At 33.4% G+C, this 17445-nt stretch overlaps 1 protein-coding gene across 1 annotated transcript; it reads right to left on the bottom strand.

The window, feature by feature from the left end:
- Positions 1–313: 313 nt before the first annotated feature.
- On the bottom strand, positions 314–17445 carry LOC128546232 (uncharacterized). The gene is made up of 5 exons (XM_053516823.1): positions 17172–17445; positions 15361–15493; positions 14090–14330; positions 4029–4113; positions 314–1730 (listed from the first exon to the last, which is right to left on the bottom strand). Exons 1-5 carry the CDS (start codon positions 17443–17445, stop codon positions 319–321), a joined length of 2145 nt encoding a protein of 714 aa, XP_053372798.1. The 3' UTR covers positions 314–318.

The following is a 17445-nucleotide window of genomic DNA, read 5'->3' as shown; positions in this document are numbered from 1 at the left end:
TGGCCATCGCCCAATCAAAGCTGCTACAGTTGTTTGGAAAAGTACCGGTACCATGGCTTCATTCTCTATAACGTATCCCAAAGATACTTCAGATACCTTTTTTCCGCTACAGAAGGATTCAATTGTAGCACCGTCATCTGAGACTTTGAGAAAGCTTGGTACAATGTAGTATCCTAGTCGTTCAGTTGCAGATTTAAAGTTCGGGTCACAAGCTACGACTTCCGATATAATGCGATGTTTTTGCATGTATTCTGTCAGTAATTCCTTAAATTGAACGAAATCGTTATCATCATTCCTTGTCCAAACCTCTTCCAGAAGTTATTTTCGTAGAACCGCCTTGTCACAGAGTTCATTCCAGAGACCTCGCAATCTTGGACGAACTCTACAAAAATTTTCAGATGTAATGATGCACCTGAAAGCGTCAATGAGGAACTGTGGATCTAAGACCACATGTCCTGACAATCTGTTATCATCAAAATAACAGAATGTTCCCCTTGCATGGTGGTATGAAAAGAACAACTTAATTTGGTCAACAGATTCTTTACGATCATTACTTTGGAGAGGACTGTCGGTGGAACTGTCTATCTCAAGCACATCTTCAAAACTTATAATTTTCTTTCTTTTTTTCATTTTCAAACTTTTCTCGAGAAGTATCCATTTCGCTGGAACTCTTGTTTGAAGATGCTTTTGTCCAATATGAGTTATCGCCTCGCGCAGTTGATCTATGTCTTCTTCTGAAGAATCTTTGTTTGATATCGCAAAATGATCTGGTTGGATATGATTGAGACATGATTTACCTTCAAAGATTTTTCTCACTTCCTCAAATACGTCAAAGATTTCGACGCCCTCCTGAAGTTGGTCCGTATGCGTTCCAACCAAAATAACTGGAGGTTCATATCCATCTAGACTTCCGACAAAAGAGTTAACAGAACTAACCCAGAATTTCAAGTAATCTCTCATAGTCTTTTTATGCAATGGAAATTCGCTATCTTCAATAATGGTGTCCAGTCCTACATCTAAATTAAAAACCAAAATGTAAACAGCTTGGCTCGAATGAAATATCTGATGGGTTGCGTAGTAAACAAACTGTCCTCCAAAGTCCCAAATATTTAATGTCGCTCTTCCGTCTTTTCTTTCATCTTTGCCGGATTCCAGTCTCTTTAATTCAGTTTGAAAGTTTTTCAAGCTTCGAACATCAATCTTTGGTGTGCTTACAGAAGTATTGTTTACAGTTGACATTGCATGCTTGTTACTGCTTCTTCCATTTTTGCTGAAATCATCATCTGATTTATCAGTTGTTGAAGGGCTCATTTTATATAAGGATGCTATATCATAATCATCAATGTCAGTCTCTGTATCTTTGTGGTCGCAGAATTTTACAGAAACTTCTTCTTCATTTCCAAAGCTTCCATGATGCGAGAGGTCCGGATCATATTTAGCAATATTAGCCAAACGCTGAATTGTATCTTTTTCTGGGTCTTCACTTTCCTGGTTTACCCATTCCGTATCATTGATGATAGCGCATCTATGTATATCTATTCCATTCGTTGTTTCAACTCCTTCTATAGACTGTTTTAATAACCTTCTTACCAATGACGTCTTGCCTTGCCCATAGCAGCCTATAACCATAACTCTTATAGTGTTGTCTTTTTCGGTTCCTTCTTTTATTGCTTTTTCATAAAGCTCCTCTGCATATGGATCATTTATAAGCTCCTCTGGAATCCTGTACTCTATAAGAGACAAATGACTTTATTAAGACAAGAACTATTTTCGTTCTTTAAAAGTTCTGACCTCCAGATCGTATGACAACAAAAAAGAACATTTCAGAAAAATATTGCTATATTCCTTAAGAAAGCTTTTAAACTCAGTTACAGATACATTATACATTATGTGTTACGGAAACACATGGAAATTAGTTGTTTTTACTTTTTTCCGTCAAGAATTGAAATGTGTTTGTAACGGGGTACCAGAGGTAAACTGTTTAACTGAACAGCTTTATGTTTAACAGTCGATAAGTGATGTATTGGCCAAGAAGGTAGGAAATCGGAATCGGTCGAGGTTCGTTTTCCGACTCTGACATTTTTTTCTTGATTTCGCATTTTTAAGATTGTTTAGTAACAAAAGCTCATGTTCTAATGTTCATAGGTTGACCAAACTACAGTTAGAAAGATCAGTTTTAGGGTCTGACCATTGGAACTTCTGTTTTGGGATGGTAGCTGGGAAAGCCAGAATAAGTTTTCAAGAGTAAACCTAAGATAATTTTTTCTATTTTTTTCTCAAAATATTTCTGTTATCCTTATCTTATTTGAAAGTTACAATCGCTATAAAGACATACATTCTTTATTAAGTTCAATTCAATTCAATTTTGAATTTGATTAAGTAATTTGACTATGTACACATGAATAACTAAATGCAAGTCTCTTTGATCTTTTAATCCAAATTACATTCCTTAATCTGAGCACAGTAATATACCTCTTTATGAAAAAAAGGTAGAAAATTGCCTTTAATGTCCATATACATATATACATAAATTAAATAATTGATACCTACAAGTTAAATGAGCCCGAAGGAGCAATAGGTGTAGGAGGGTAAGACTATTCGAGGATGAACCCAATCCTGCAGGATTTTGGTATTCTTAAACATTGAATCCTGCGTTCTGCTGAGTTTTAAGAGAATATCATTTCTATCATTAACTGAACTTTCACCAAAGTTTTACTTTTTTAACCTGAAGAAAAGTTAAGAAAAATTTCTCTTTTTTTGATGAAATTTTAATTATAAAAAAAAAATATAAGTATTTTCTTTCATATTCTCTGATCTATGTGTTTGAGAGCTGTTCTCAAGAAAATGGTTATCTTATTTTGAGAAAGTGATGTATTATTTCTGTATGAGGGGGTTAAGGGAGTCCTCCCCGCAAAAATTTATGCATGCCAAACGCTGTATTCTAAAGGGTTTTAAACACTAAAACTTATGGTTGTCGAATACTTTAAGTTTAACTTAATAAGTTAATGAATATATAATTTCAACAAGTCTTGGATAAAAGATATTTTGAGTAGAAATCTTTATCATCATACAATATCTTTGTAGCTAGTGATACTGTAGCAATATTTGAATATTTCAAAAGCCAAATGCTGAATTCTACTGAGGTTTTAGGATAGACTTATCAGTATGGTCTCAATAAATAAGAAGGATATATATATTAACCTGACAATGAAAAGACTCGGCACAAGATTGATGTCTATAAATCAAATAAATAAAATGACTTCACATATACTCAAAAGATTCTCCCATCCCCCATCTCCCTGCTCTTACGCTCTTGCGCCTATATAATTATCATGATTATACAGTATACATTACTGTTCATATACTGAAATCTGCACATTTCATTATCTCTCATGAACATGATTAACAGACCTAAATCCATTACTTTCCTTGGTTCCCCTATAAGCTTCAAAAGGTATTGCATAAATTTAAGACCAATCTGGGACACTTGCCTCTCGGCACCGAACTTGTATCATGGCAATACTGTCATATAAAAGGATTGTAGCAAATATATTCTTTGTTGCTTATCTTACAATAATGCTTAAGTTTTAATCTGCAAAGAAAAATGCTACTTAATAACTTTGAACGTAATATTGCAAATATCTTTGTCATCATTTAGACAAAAGTACAGTTAATTTTACAAGAACTTAAAGCTACAAAGCTTTGAAACATAGAATCAAAATGTAAGTTTTATCTTCTGTATGCAAAAACAAACATTCGTCAAACTAAAAAAACTAACAAACATCTTTTTCTCCAGATATTGCGGTTTTTATTTGGTGCATTCACCGTACCTCCCTGGAAATCACTATCATTGCATTTATATAATTAAGTACATTCCATATGAAGATTTCTACTGATTTCTAAAATACCCGGTGTGACGTCTGCAAGAATATCGCATTATCGACTAATTTGCATTACATTTAAGTTACAAATATTTTACCACTTTTCAGATACCTATGTCTACTTAAATGTAAAGTTTAAATGATTACCTCCATCTTTAGCCTTTTCCAATTCAAATTTGTTCAGTGGAGCAGTTAACATTCCATAAATGAACACTTGGTTCCTTGTGCAATACTAAAAGAAAAACGGTGATGATTTACTTTTATTTTAACAATGATAAATCATTAATTTCTATATCAAACATTTATATTTAGATATATAATGCGAATTGATCGTTTCAAGAGTACACGTTCTTTTCAGATTTACCACGCCCTTCATGCAACAGGTCTTAAAATTTACAACAACATTTCCTACTTTTGAGTTCATCAGAAAACATATTGATGGGAAGTGTGTGTTTGTAACTGGAGGGGGAAATAGGGTGTGATTCGGGGGAGGTGGTGGGGGGGGGGGTGGCATTGTACTGTTGTAAATTTCAAGTATATAGTTTATTAATTCTTTTAGAAATTGTGCATAAGTGTTACATTTCAATGGAAAATCTAGTAAAATTGTGAAGACAAAAAAATGATACTAAATTTTCGTTTTACTAAATTATAAACTTTTACACGGAAATTTTCCTACGAAAACTGAACGTTGGTCATGTATTTAAAATGATTAACTTTTTATCAAAACGTGCCTTCTGCTATAGATACAGACCTTCAGCATTATATTTAGCTTATATCTGTTTTGTATTTAGGAAGAAATTCTAAAATATATTGGTACATAATGGATGAATCAGTTAAAGCTAACTTTATGTATTCAATCTATAACAAGCATTATTTAGACACATTAAAACTAAATATGTGTTGAAAGCATTGTATAAACACGTACATTTTCAAAATATAAGTAATGTTCCAATTTTTCAAAACGTAGTAACGTATAGAGACCTTCAGCATTATATTTAACTTAAATCTGTTTTGTATTTAGAAAGAAATTCGAAAAAATATTGGTGCATAATGGGTGAATCAGTATAAAGCTAGGGGTCCTCCGTGACCGAATGGTTAAGGTCGCTGACTTCAATTCACTTGCCACTCACCGATGTGGGTTCGAGCGTCACTCGGAGCATCAAAGCTGGAAGGTCGCCGTATAAGCTATAATTGTGTCGATGCGACGATACCTAACAAAAAAAAGTTAAAAGCTAACGTTATGTATTCCATTCATAACAAGCATTAATTAGACACATTAAAACTACATATGTGTTGAAAGCATTGTATAAACACATACGTTTTCAAAATATAAGTTCAAACTATATTTCATCTATATCCAGCCCGTGTAAATCTTCAAAGAATCAGATTTTAGATAAGCCGGTACCAGACTTTTCATCTATATTCTTTTTATTTAATTTGCTTTGGTAAAACAAAAAGATTTTAATATGTTTTGTACCAGGCTTCAAAATAAATGTTAACAAGGTAAATGCCAATAACAAAAGCAAGATTACCAAGAGGACCATTGTGGCCCAAAGTTGCTCACCTGGCCATGACTATTTGAACTTGAATGTAGTAACAACTGTGTTTTATTTATAAAATACGTAAAATAGATCGAGTGTCCCTTATTAAACAAATTTGATAGAGGACCTCAAGTATGCTACATATCAAGTTAAATGAAGATCCTCCAATCAGTTCATGGGAAAAACTAGTACACAGACATTTCTACTCTTAGCTCTAGTGTCTCCTTTTAGGAACAAAGTGCGCCAATGCGAATACCTTTTACAGGTTACTTTATAAAGATGCTACAAACCAAGTATGATAATGATTTATCAAACCCATCATTAGAAGAAGTTATATTAAGCTATTTTCTATTTTCAGCTGTAGTTGCCCCACAAAAAGGACATTAGTTCCCATATTTGAACAAAAAGAAGAAAAAACATATGATGTTCTGACCAGATTTAATCACATTTTATTAAGCGGTTCACGAATGGAAGAAGTTTAAATGTAGGATTTTTTTAGCTCAAGCGGTCCCTAAAGCGGCCAAGAGTCTCATTTTTAAGAAATTTAGGAGAAGACTTTGTAATGATGCTACTGACCACGTTTAATGTAGATATAACAAGCAGTTCGTGAGATTAGGTCGTTGCCACATACCAGAACGATGATGCGCCATCAAGCGGTTCATGAGCAGAAGTTGTTTAAAGGTTTTTCTATTTTTGTTAGCTCTAGCGGCCCTTATAATCCTTAATGGGCTACGTGACCCCAAATGAAAATCGTTGCTAGAGGACCTTACAAGATGCTTTAGATGCAGAACCGTCAAGCAGTTCAAAGAGAAAATGTAATTTCTACTTTTTAAGATTTGAATTTTGCTGTACAATTTTCAAATCCCAATAGCTAGATATTATACATTTTGCTTGTAATACGAGTAAAAAAACAACAATAATACAGTAATACTAAACTGTCTTCCTACGTGCAACTGTTAAAATGTAAACAATGAAAGTATTTGAAAGTATTTTGAATAAGTACTGTCAAAGAATTTGACCAATCGCCTAGAGTAAAACATAAACAGATTGTAGTTATATATTTTCATTATGTTCTTAAAGATTGTGGCATATATGGTAGTTTGCCTGTAGATTATGCTAAGCGTTTTATTTACATTGTGTAAGGTGTTTACAAACGTAATCACATGGTTTTGCCATCGTCACGTGATTTCCTTGGTGGAAGCAGACAAGATTCCTGCGGTGTATGACTGTCCGAGATATAACATACAATGGAAACGAGGTACTGGTCTCGATAATAATAGGTGGAACGGCGTAACTGTAGATAAATGTACAAACTATAGTTTTGGAAGAATTCGTTCAGTCAAATGCATTTTTATTTTACAACTTATATATACTTCTTTGTTTGTTTTGTGTTGAGTTCCATTTTCAACAGTATTTCAATCAATTAAACTGTCCAGTGTTCCTGGATTCTCCGCCATACAGTACTAACCTGTCCACACGAATCAGATCTGGAGGACGAAAAATTTCGGACACAGTATCTTTTAATCAAATCGTCATGGACAGCATACGTCGTAAAACTGTGCTCTCCCTATTAAGTGGGCGGGATATACATGAATATGTCCTGACGCCGAAACAACTGACCGACATTTCTTTGTATAAAATAGTAGTCACCCTGTCTTAGAATAATGCTATATGGCAGAGGAACACATGTTTTAATAATACATGCTCATTAAATGGCTTAAACATCACACAGTATTTCAACACATTATGTTTAATATTTATGACTTTTCGTAAATAATGGAATTTTATAAGACAGATAATGTTTAGAAGAATATATGAAATTAGTTTTCAAATCACAACTTTTCTTACTTAACAGGTATAAGTTGAATCTGTGACATTTATTATCTTTTTTATTTATTTCTAAATTTCAATGTTCTTTCTACAATGCTGTCATTTGTATAGCATTGTCATAATTAGTTCATAATGAAATACTACCATGACAGAATTTGTCCTGGAAACTTAGATCATACACCACCACTACAATTTTGGGTCTTACTTATTTTAGCTGACTTTGCAGTTTGTGCGTTTGACTCAAATTATTTTCTGATATTAAACATGACCCCACTTTTTTTTTGATTTTTATTCAACACTGAGAATATTATTAAAAAAAATGCAAGCTCATTTAAAATGGGTCCTGTTGTGTGCTGCAGCCATCTGAAATTAGTCAAATTTAAATATAATAAAAAAAAATAACTATTTCATGCATTCATGCCTTCAAAGGACTGATAACACCAAACAGGAAGTGACTACCCAGTGTTACATGTGAAGTAGACCAAAATGTAGTTCCATGCTGTTGATGAAATCTGGTATGATAAGTCATATGAGGATGTGGCAGTAATATGTTTTGCTTACTATTATAGTTTTATTGCTAATTGTATTTGGAAAAGATCTAGACCATTTTCATTGTGAATTTCCAGGTATTAGTTTTATTCTGTGAGAAAAAGTCTATATACGCGTAATTGCTAAACGGCTATTTTCATGAGAGCATCTTAGAGGGTAATGATTTTCAGAACAGATTATTTTTCTAATATGTAACATAACATGTCAATATTTTTTTTAATTTTGATAAGAAAACATGTCATACTAAATGACCATTTTACGGTCTTCATACCATTGAAATGCTCTAAAGTACGGAAAAAGAGGTCTAAATATTTAATTGTTTATATGAAATAAAGAAGGAACTGAATTTGTAGTATGTAACATACTACAACTTCAGTTCCTTCTTTATTTCATATAAACAATTAAATACTGAGACCTCATACCATATATGGTCATTTAGTATGACATATCTCCTTATCAAAAATAGAAAAAATATTGGCATCTTATGGTACATATAAGAAAAATAATTTGTTCTGAAAAAACATCACCCTCAAAAAATGTTCGTTTTAGTTTTTCTACACTTTCTCTGCAAAACTGTTCTGAAATTGTCATTTTCTATCATGATCTGACCAAACTAACCCATTTACAGCCACATCTAAACAAGTTTCATTTTTTCCCATGCTAAACTTCTAATAAGTTGTGATAAAGCAGTCGGTCCCCACAGATTTTATCGACCATTTACACAAGTGCAAGATACAGTAAATAATCCGTGACACGCGATTCTTTTATAGGTTGAATTATACTTATTTTAAGTCGATTTTGAATCTACTACTTATATTAATCACTCTCAACACATTCCTGATAGAGTCCATCACAACGACGGTATGTGAAAAGAGAAGTCAGTTTCCCTTTAAAGCAAGGGAGCTACTGATACCATTTTTCACGCCTTTGGTATGACGTGACCGAACCCACGACCTGCATCACTCTACCACTAGGTTATCGGTGCGGTTGAATGCCACTAAATCCGGCTATTCTTAAAGGGAAAGGCAACGTTGTTCTTACGTTAATTTCGTCAGCTGGGATGTCTTAAATCATTTAAAGAAGTGAAAGAACTTTCAAAATCGGAGTAAAAATGAAAAAGTTATTAGCATTTAAATATTTGGTCAAATTGACGGCCATTTTGTTTCCATGGCAAACAAAAAACAAAATGGCGGATTTATTAAATTTTTAGATACACATTTGAACTTTATTTACTTATTTGTGTAAAAAAAAAATTCTCTACTTTTTTCAGCTATAATGAAAGAAATTATCATGTTTTACACCTTTTACTCAAGCAGCGTATGAAAATTAATCTATTTAAAAGGTTATTTGCTAAAAAAAAAATAATTCAGCAGTGTGTAAATGACGTCATAAACACACTAAAATGGCTGCCTCCATGATGAGCCATTTTCTTAAATGTCAAACTGTCATACCTTTTTTCAATAGTGGTCCGTTTTAAAAAATTCTTTCAGCGTTATGAAAGGCTTGAGGATGGCTTTCATATAGAATTATTTTATAGTCAGGCCTTACTTTCCCTTTAACATTTACTAAACATTTTCTGGAATATCAGATATTTAAGATACGTATATTCCCCCAAACAACTTAATCGCTACGGTAGAAAAAGAAAAAGGGGTGTTAACTTTTATATTACAGGAGACAGCGAGCTCGACTTTTTCAATGCTGGATAGTAAAACTGGGCACTTCTGAGAAAACTGGAGCTGACCCTGGAGTGTTTAATGACTCAAATGGTGGATGAAGATATTGCACAATAGTTTGATTCGAGTCTGTGCCAAAAATATCAAGTAATAAGAGAGGTAAGATAAAATGTATCAAAACACTATGTAAGTATAATTCTAGGCAAAAAGGGGTCATAATTCATAAAATATTGGTGCAAGAGTTATGCACCTTGTGTCATATGATGTGGGTGATGCATGTGGAGCAACTACTTAAAGTTTGAATCAAATAAAGTTAGTAATAACTGAGATATAGTGAAAATGCATCAAATTAAAATTAAATTCTAAGTAAAAGGTGGCATAATTCAGGAAATATTGGTGCCAGAGTTATGCACTGCACCTTGTGTCATATGATGCGGGTGATAAGGTGGAACAACTGTTTTAAGTTTGAATCAAATCCATTTTGTAATAACTGACTCAGAGATAGTGTGAAAGTGTATCAAAAAATTAGCATGAAATTCTAATTAAAAGGGGGAATAATTCATGAAATATTGGTGCAAGAGTGTTATGATCCTTGTGTCATAAGATGTGAATGAAGATGTTAAACATCTTTTTTGAAGTTTTAATCAAATCCATTTAGTAATAACTGAGATGTAGTGAAAGTGCATCAAAACTTTAACCTAAAATTCTAAGTAACAGGGGGGATAAATAATTAAATATTGGTACCAGAGTTATGGACCTTCTGTCATATAATGGGGAGCGGGAGATGATGTGGAAAAACTACTTTCAGTTTGAATCAAATCCATTTAGGAATAACTGAGATAGAGTGAAAGTGCATCAAAACTTTAACCTGAAATTCTATGTAAAAGTGGGGATAATTTAGGAAATATTGGTGTGAGAGTTATGACTCTTGTGTCATGTAATGTGGATGATGATGAGGAATAACTATTTCAAGTTTAAGGAAAATTCATCCAGTAATTACAGCGATAAGGAGAAAAATTAAAGTGTAAAACAAAACTTTAACCAAGGTAAGAACGCGAAAAGACGCCGACGCTTACGCCGGGATGTGTAGGATTGCTTTCCATACACTTCGTATAATCGAGCTAAAAAAAACTATACTGCATTAAATAGAACCCTCTGAATTTACTGCTTTTCACCATTTTTAAGTGAGATACAAGGTTCTTACGCCGCCATTTTTATCTGGTATGCGATAAATAGGCACAATACCACAGTTATTTACTCTTGATTGACCACAATAAGGAAGTGATTACATGGAAAATAGTCTCTGTTTGATAGTGAGTATTTGTTAAGTTTTAGGTGAAAGGCATACAATAAATGGTATAAGTAACTAGAAGAGATATGAAAAAAGTAGCTACATGTACAATCTGATAGAAAGAGAATGTGAAAACATACATAGCATCACTTTTGAAAGGATTTTTCGCTGCGTATGGCAATTTAGAGCCGAGTTTGCACACACTATAGTAAAGTCGCGTCGGGTAAGCGAAAATAACTCCGGGAACAAAACAAAGATGTAGCAAAGTCGGGTTTAAATGTTTTCGGGGAGCGAGCTAGAACATGACGTCACAACATGGCGAAGTTGGAAGTTTTGCAGAACTCAAAGTCTTAATAAGTATTCGGTTCAAGATGGTAGAAAAGATCCACTCAGAAATAGTTATACTTTTACCGTTTCAGTTAGATTTGCAGAGTGAAAGCATTTCCTGACTTGAAAACTTTTGAAAGTTGTGAAATAGGATTGGTTCTATCAGACAGTGGTGTCTATACTAATTCGCCCAAATTTACGTAAAATAAAAATTTAAAAGTCACTGTACAGATTTTGTTGAAAGTCTGTTTTACTACTGTATATCCTACGTGCTTTATTGACGGGTTTCATTTTCATCTGTATATGTACAAATTTGTGACCAAGAAAAAGAGCCAGTGCTGCAGAGCTTACGCTAGAGCCAATGCACATTTTATTCCAAGGTATCCTATTTACGTAAACTGTATTGAAGGTTACTTGCAATTCTGTTGTCTAATGGCACTCGACCATAGGGTCAATAGTTTATATATAATATTTTCACCGATTGGGAAATTTTCCATTCGGCAACATTTTTCATTGACGATGATTTTTTTATTTAAACTGAGTAGTGTAGAGAAAGTGGCAATCGGTACGATAACAAATTTTACTTTGTCTTAAAATTACTCTTTTATTTTCAAAACTTGCTTTCTTGAGTGTTCATTTACGATTTATTAAAGTCTTATGCATGTAAATGCAGCTGCCTAGTTTGAATAGAGATTATCAAAAGTTACTCTCCCACCTTTTGATATATCTATTGAAGGAATATAAATTTGTTATCTCGCCTCCTACAAGATTCTTGCATTTGTATTGGTCAACAGACGTCACGTGGAGACAGGATATATTCCATATCCAGCTAGTACATTACAGATATGAATTTTGATTAAAAACAAAATGGCTGCCGCATCGCTAGGGTAATTAAAACAAGTCAGATTATAAGCCCAAGCTATAGATATCATTTCCGAGAAAAATAAATAGTGTTTTCTTGCCGCTCTTATTTTTCCTATCTAATTTAGGTTCGTGAAGTTAGTGGAAATTATATAGAAGAACAGTAACTCTGTATGGCACGGCTGCGATTGACAGGTTTAAATGTTGTTTTAGTTAAACAGTAAAATCAACTAAAAGCAAAGGAATTAACACATTTGTAAAACAGCAGTTTGTTGTAGGATCATTTAATCTACCTGCAAGATAAAGGAATTAACAGGAAACGGGACTAAAGCCGAACTTTTAAGACATTTCTGACATCGTGTAATCTGATGATTTTTCGAAAAGATGGAACGTAAATGTTTTTCAAAACCAGTTCATAACCTGTATAAATGAGCTTCTGTGTTTTGTGATTCTGTCAAAATACAGTTCATTTTGCATTTTATGGCTGGTGTGAATCAACTAGATTCAAAGCATGAAAACCAGAGATTTCAGGATTCCAGTCTGCACTGTAACTGTAAGTAGCTTTATTAATATAAAAATTGTGTCAATCAGTACAGTGAGGATGTAAAAGGTAGTCGGCAAGATAAAATCGTTACACTGCTTGCTGGTGACAGGATACGGGATATACGCTGTCTCGAAAATCCATATGATATGTATTGATATGGATTTCCTCAACAGCGTATATCCCGTATCCTGTCACCAACAAGCAGTGTAACTAATAATATTGTCTGTGTCCATTTGTCTATCATTCTACAGAAACTATATTACTAGAAATAATTTCAGAACCTTAAACTAATTCAAACATAAAGTTTATTTTAGGTAATTTATGCAATACAAGAAAAAAGTCCTCAAAAGAAATCCAAGTCAAGCTTTGAAAATCAAATGATATTTAAGGGATGCTTCCTATAGAATTAAATTAAACAAAGTATTGCATATTCATCTAAAAGAAAATCTATTAAAAGAATTAGCAGTAGCATTTCTTTATTCACATGCATGCATTACATAATAATGCAGTTCAAGAAGCATTTTATAAATAATTGCTGTAACTGTTGACGAATGTCGAGCAAACATCAATATGTTATCATGTACCGCACCCATCTGCAGTATCATTGTGAATACATTTTTTTTTGTTTTACAAGTCCCCTATGAATGTTTTTTTCTTTCTTGTTTCTGCCTTTGAGACACAAGTGTTTGATGTCCAGCCCCTTTTAACTCAGATGCGGGTGTTTGTTTTAGAAATATGTATTTACAAATAGAGTAAGAAATTCTTTATTAATAATAATAATGTTCTAAATTTTGACTCCTATGTTTTGAATTTTGACAACAAAATGCTTTTTGGAATGATGGTAAAGTACTAAACGTAGTCTACGAGTACTTGCTAGAAATCTTAGAATGCGTTTCCTGATATTCAAAGCAAACATTTAGCATATGGCCAAAAATAACGACCACAATACAGATTAGACGTTAGATCTACTCAAGAATTCCAGATGCAATATAACAAAAATGTGCCAAGATATTACTTTTTTCCGTGTTTCATTTCCTTGCTTATACTTATTACACACCAAAATGTTTATGTAAGGATTAGTTCAACCCCTAAAATTAAAACTGACCAGCCTACAGCCATTTATACACATATATGTGCACAAAAGTCAAATGGAGTTAAGACTTATCTATCGATTGTATGTATGCATAGCTGATATCCTGCAATTTTGTCGCAACAACTCATTAGAAATGGAGTTGACAGAAGGTTTTCTGTTATGGACAGAATACCTTAAATTAACTACACAATAATCAGTATGTTAATGAGCATTAACCTTGTCTAAATGCGTATACCGAGACACTTTCATGAAGTACCAAAATAACTGAAATAGCATATGTCTTAAACTCAGGGGTTTCATTCATTCTTAAAGTAGAATGTGGAAGTGGTGGGCGATCTAGGGGTTCATTCATATAGAACTTGTTACAAAAGGAAAAGTAGTCGGAGCTTCAGACCACTTTAACAGGGGAGAGTCGCACATCCGCCCCCACCCCCGGCCCTTAATTAAACTCCTGAATTATGGTTGTTCTTGTCAAAGTAACACTTTAATATTAGAGTACCTCTACCAAGTCGGACAGGGTCTCAAATGTAGTACCATTGTAGCTACCAAACTGAAGAAAAAATGTTCCATGCTTGTAACTTATCAGTGCGTGTAATACGCCGTCTTTGTGTTGGACATATCTTATGGAAATGACAAAGTCTCCTGGGCAAGTTTCACTGTCCCTTATTAGGAAAGTTCCATCAGGCTGGTTCCTTAGAAGCTCGTTTGCCTTTTTCCTGGGAAGTTTACCGAAGAACCATCTGAAACAGAATTTCAGTAACAATGAACCATTTTATATATACTTGCATGAATAAATATATAAAAAATATATTTGCAAATCTAATTTCTGACATTCCTTATTGCAATATATCATGTTAGTATAAGACGAAAAAGAATCGATCGTTATTAAAATATTTTATACGATACGAAAATTTATATATTAATAAAAAATCAATGAACATATATTTGGTTCAACAAAATAGGAGTGCTTTGCTCAATATCTCTCAGTTAAATAATTATATCAGCTTATCACTTAAGATTTCAATATATGTGCTCTAAGATGAAAAATTATATCAAGATTGATACTATATTAATGTCAGTAAATCAATTAGTTTTAGCTGTCTGTAAATTATAGCCTTGCTTATTATTAAAATTGTTTGTGATCTTTCGACCGTACACATTCTGTGTGGTTTCATGAGCAATGCTGGAGAAATGAAGTCTACAATGCGTTAACAATATGAAATAATGCTATTCTTACTACTCCGACTAACCTGAAATTAGACGTGTGGTATCAAGAAAAAACAAGACTTCTATAAATATTTAACGAAGTCTTTCATTGCTACGCTCGTAGGTATTGTTTCTAATGAAAAGCAGTTTGTTTTCGTTTCTTCTTCATTTAAATTTTGATATTTTAACTCATATGTAATGTATTTTAATTCTTTTTAATTCAGGTTTACGGGGGAAAACTCTGAAATGACCAATAAATTGAGGCCAATATGAAAATAGTGTTCAAAACTGAAAAAAAAAACATCTTAGAGCTTAATACTTTACAATCACTTTTATTAATCGTCCTGAGGCCATGTCAAAACGTTTAGCTGCATCCAAATTGAAAAAATACAACAATGTCATTTGTTATTTGAAAATTTACAACAACAAAAAGAATATTTACGTTTTAGCTTTATTGCATTTAGCAGTATGTCCAGATAATTCATTATTACATGTATCGCCAGCTTTGAGTGTATTCATGAGTGGAACAGCAGTGATTGCAAAATGCTATAAAACTGTGTTTACATTATAAAATCTTCAATAACTTCTTTCAGATTAAACTCTGGTATGGTTTTGGTAAGCTCATAATAAAGAGCATATGATTCTCTCTTACTCAAATGAGTTTTAAACGCTTGGATAGTCTTGGATTTTGAGTTTACTAAAAAACAAAAGAAATTTCAATATAGACGCCTAAACTATACTCTTTTGAATTTATTTTCTTTTCGAGACATTTGATACAGACTATAATTAGTAAAATCCAAATGAAAAACTAAGAAAACAGAAGTTGTCCATTTTGCTTCAGATACTTTTAGATGGTCATATTTTAAAAATCAAATATTTCTGCTTTCATTAGGAGATAAAAAACGTATCTAGTAAATTGGTGCAGTTAGCTATCATTTCATATGAAAAATAAACCTGAAAAGTCGAATTAGACACCATTATTCTCAGGTGAGGTAAAAGTCCAACTATCATACACGATAGTGAAGAAAGTCAGGAAAAATATAATAATGAATGACATAAAGCAGGCGTAGCTGCCATCACCGTAACAATGTTTTTACAACATCAAACAAACTGAAATATGTAGAAATTGTGGGTAATATTTTCAAAGTTGAAGGTACTATTATAACACATCTTAACCAGACTAGCCCTTACCATGCTGGACACGATTGATTCTGCCTTAAAATGTTGATGATACAAGCATCAAATTTACAGGACAGTAACTACCTGGCATGCGCTTTAACATAAGATCAAGGGCCTCTTGAAATAATGTCGTTTTCAAGATGGCCGCCGCAAAATCAAAAATGGCCGCCATTTTGTATTTACTTTTCAGTATTTTATTTGAGGCAAGCATGTAATACATTAAAACGATAGCATTTTTATGCCCCCAGCATCTACTGATACAGGAGGAATATAGTGATTGTCCTGTCCGTCCGTCCGTCCATACGAGGTTAACTAAATGGGACCGTTTCGTTTTGCATCAATACCCCTTACTAGAATGACTTGATACTAATGAAGATGTAACCTGTGACCATTCCTCACCTTCAGACATCACCTGACCTCAGTTTGACCTTAACCTCATTTTGGACTTAGGTTGCTTTATATGGGCCATCTCTTGGTTAACCAAATGGGACCGTTTCGTCTAGCATCAATACCCCTTACAAGAATGAATTGATACTAATACAGATGTAAACTGTGACCATTCCTCATCTTCAAACATCACCTGACCTCAGTTTGACCTTGACCTCGTTTTGGACTTAGGTGCAAAATCTATCGACAAGGATTCCACTGGTGGCATCAAGCGTTTATTGAACGCAGCTCCTTGGTTTTATTTATACACTTTCGTTTCAGTTTAGAACAGAACACCAATCTGTAGTATTCATATTCTTTTAATTTGTAATCAATTTTGTATGACTAAGCTCATGGCTTTAGACATCTCAACACTTAAGTTTTTATAACTTGCAGTTTTGTTTTCGAACAATGGTAAATTCTGAAGCCCACCAACCAATATATTTTATATACATTACACTCAGATTACATTCAATGCAATAAATTAACATCGTTAGAAAATGCGTCTTATAAACCACGAGGGGATAAAGAAATAGGACAGCGTGAGCACTTGCACAGTCAATAGCAACATTTTCTTATAATGCAAACCTTAAGAAACTATCTCTGTTGATTTACTATACCCATGAAACTATACACATCGGAAATCGTGTTCTAACCAAAACAAAAAAAAAATATGCATATACTGTATTTGGTCCTTTTTTCTTAACAGTTGCAACATCAAATTGCTGTGCATAACAGACCTAAGCGGTGGCACTTGCAATTTCCAATACAGGAAGTCCTTTTGCAAACACAGTTTTGAAGGTCCTGGAAGCATTCAGCTATAACCGACAATTCCATCCGATAAGGGATCCACACATTGTTCTTCAGCCATCCCCAGTTTGATGGAGGCGGCAGTTGCTGCACGGTAACAGCTGCTTTACCCCAGAAATGGCCTGCTTGAAAAATTGCTCGCTTGATGAATAGTTTCAGAGCACCTTTTGTTGGTGGAATCGCATTATACGCTCTTTGTTTCCGGGCAAACAAATCAAGTCGAGCTTCATCCAT

The sequence above is a fragment of the Mercenaria mercenaria genome, chromosome 10, assembly GCF_021730395.1.
Source record: "Mercenaria mercenaria strain notata chromosome 10, MADL_Memer_1, whole genome shotgun sequence".
Taxonomy (NCBI): domain Eukaryota; kingdom Metazoa; phylum Mollusca; class Bivalvia; order Venerida; family Veneridae; genus Mercenaria; species Mercenaria mercenaria.
This window is presented reverse-complemented; position numbering and strand designations above follow the sequence as displayed.